The 2,136-nt window shown below is 38.1% G+C and overlaps 1 protein-coding gene across 1 annotated transcript; it reads right to left on the bottom strand.

Moving 5' to 3' along the window:
* Positions 1–483: 483 nt before the first annotated feature.
* polr1g (RNA polymerase I subunit G) lies at positions 484–2,136 on the bottom strand. Its single transcript, XM_065280973.1, has 3 exons — positions 1,930–2,136; positions 1,696–1,822; positions 484–1,201 (listed from the first exon to the last, which is right to left on the bottom strand). The coding sequence occupies exons 1-3, from the start codon at positions 1,982–1,984 to the stop codon at positions 529–531; spliced, it is 855 nt and encodes a 284-aa protein (XP_065137045.1). The 5' UTR covers positions 1,985–2,136; the 3' UTR covers positions 484–528.

Here is a 2,136-nt window from a genome sequence, read left to right as displayed (position 1 = left end):
TAATGTATAAAAATTTGTTGTTATTTTTATAAGAAGCAGCAAATATTCCTATAACAACTGATCAAAAGTATCATCAAATTGGAATATATAGCCTATGTAAAATTCCCCATCTGATCCCATTGGACTCTGGGATGCTGAGCGTTACCTGCATGTGCGCAGTGGGAGGGGCAGAAAAAACGAATTTGCAGGCGACAGACGTGCCGGGTGCTCATTAGAAAACATGACCATACCTCAGTGCAGAACAAGCAGCAGACCATCAGTGGCACTGCTGGCCAGGGGAGATCTATCGCCACCTATCTGTAAACATTAAACACTGCAGAACTGCAATATTCTGCATTACAATACCATTATCAAGGGTTTTCCAATGTATGGCAGGAGGAAAAAATCAAGAATTTGATTTAAGGTAAATTTTTTAGTTAATATTCCATATTGTACAAGATGTTTGAATTATTTAAATGGACATTCAAAGATGTCCCCATACCATTTGTGAACATGTCAATATATATGATAATACAAGCTGATGACAGTCTATTCATTTCGTGATTTCTTCTTCTTTTTAGTTTTTCCAGGCGTATCAATATCTACACAATAAGGATGCAGTGGCTCCGTTTTAAGTAATAAACTAGAATCAATTGTCTCTTCACTTCTTTCTTTTTCCTTCTTCATCTTTTTCTTTTTCCTCCTCTCCTCTTTCGACTCTTGCTCAACATGATCAGGTAATTGTGTCTGATGGCACTCAATTTGCATCTCTTCTTGCTTGATAAAAACATCTTGACTAGTTTTCTCACCGTCATGCTTGTCTTTCTTTTTCTTCTTCTTTTTTCTTCTTTCCTCACTAAGATCTGGATCCATCCTGGTTCTTTTGGGTGATGTATTAGAACCTTGGCCTTCAACGTGAGGCGCAGAACTACCAAAAGGCTGAAAACGTTGCTTAAGGCCGGGTGGGATGCATGGAGCCGGAGCGGTTGGGATGGGTATCAGGGTTTGGTTCTCACTGCAGATGCTATAACTCTCCGAGATGTTGAGGACACCACTAAAACCAGAGGCACCGAGGGAAGGGGTCTTGTTTGTCCCATCGGCAATGAGCAAGTGAAGATCTGAGGGTGCCTTCCTGCTACTTCGAACACTGTAGGTATGAGGCGCTTTGCCTTTTGACCTGACCATTTCAAGTCCTGATAAAGGAACTTTGAGGTTTGCAAAGCTGCGGAGGACAACGAAACAATAATTACTGATCAATCAAATTTAAAAAGCCCTTAAGAAGTAAAATAATGCCCACATGACCAAAACATTTTCTTGATTTTTTTCCTACTATGACTTTGTGACTACTGGATAAGAAATTAATCTGATTTGTCTTCCATGCACTTTGATGAAAAGAATTGAGACCAGATTTTTATTTGTCAGGTCCCAATTCTTGTAATATTTAATTTCTTAAGGCAGAACATATTTAGTACTACATCAAACCGTTAAGTTACGAAATGTAGTATTCACTGCTAATGCAGGCTGATGCATATCCTATATATATTGTTTTACTTTACTTACACATAAGCTATAAACTATAACGTTATCTAGCTGATATATAACTTGGGGGGAAAAACAATTTGTACATTTCTTAAAATGCTTTGCACGACCTTGGAAACGCTATCAATATCAAGTCAATTCCACAGATACCAAACCTCATTAAAATTAATATTTTACCATTTTGCATCAAAATGAGCTGGAGCTTTGATGAGCCATAACTCATTTTCATCACTGTCCAATAATGCAGATGTTGAGGGATCATACGAAAAAGGCACAAAATCTTCCGGACACTTATAGTTGAGACCTGCGGTCAACGAGAAAATAAAGTCAGTAACTGTTAGTGATTTGACATAACGTTACATTGTTTTAGTAGATAAACACAGTAAACGGTATAATTTATAAAGCGCCTACCTCGTTCCTGTGTAATTAAAGTCCGCTCCTGAGGTTCATCATCACTGGACGCCATATCTGAAGACTGCTCTTACTTAACTTAAAAATAAAAAGGCATTCAAGAGCCAGTGTTGCTTACCTAGTACCCCGATTAAATGTATATGTAAACACGTGAATCACATGTGGATGGAAGGAAATCGGACTTTCACCCGGAAATACTTTAACGCT

This window comes from Paramisgurnus dabryanus, chromosome 8 (assembly GCF_030506205.2).
Source record: "Paramisgurnus dabryanus chromosome 8, PD_genome_1.1, whole genome shotgun sequence".
NCBI lineage: Eukaryota > Metazoa > Chordata > Actinopteri > Cypriniformes > Cobitidae > Paramisgurnus > Paramisgurnus dabryanus.
The sequence above is the reverse complement of the archived record's forward strand: the minus strand, read 5'-3'. Positions and strand labels throughout refer to the sequence as shown.

Excerpts from the sequence above, each read along its gene's own strand:
- polr1g (XM_065280973.1), bottom strand. The coding sequence starts at position 1,984 with ATGGCGTCCAGTGATGATGAACCTCAGGAGCGGACTTTAATTACACAG. Across the intron at positions 1,823-1,929 it reads TTTAATTACACAGGAACGAG|GTCTCAACTATAAGTGTCCG; the intron begins GTAGGCGCTTTA and ends CGTTGACCGCAG. Across the intron at positions 1,202-1,695 it reads GCTCATTTTGATGCAAAATG|CTTTGCAAACCTCAAAGTTC; the intron begins GTAAAATATTAA and ends TGTCCTCCGCAG.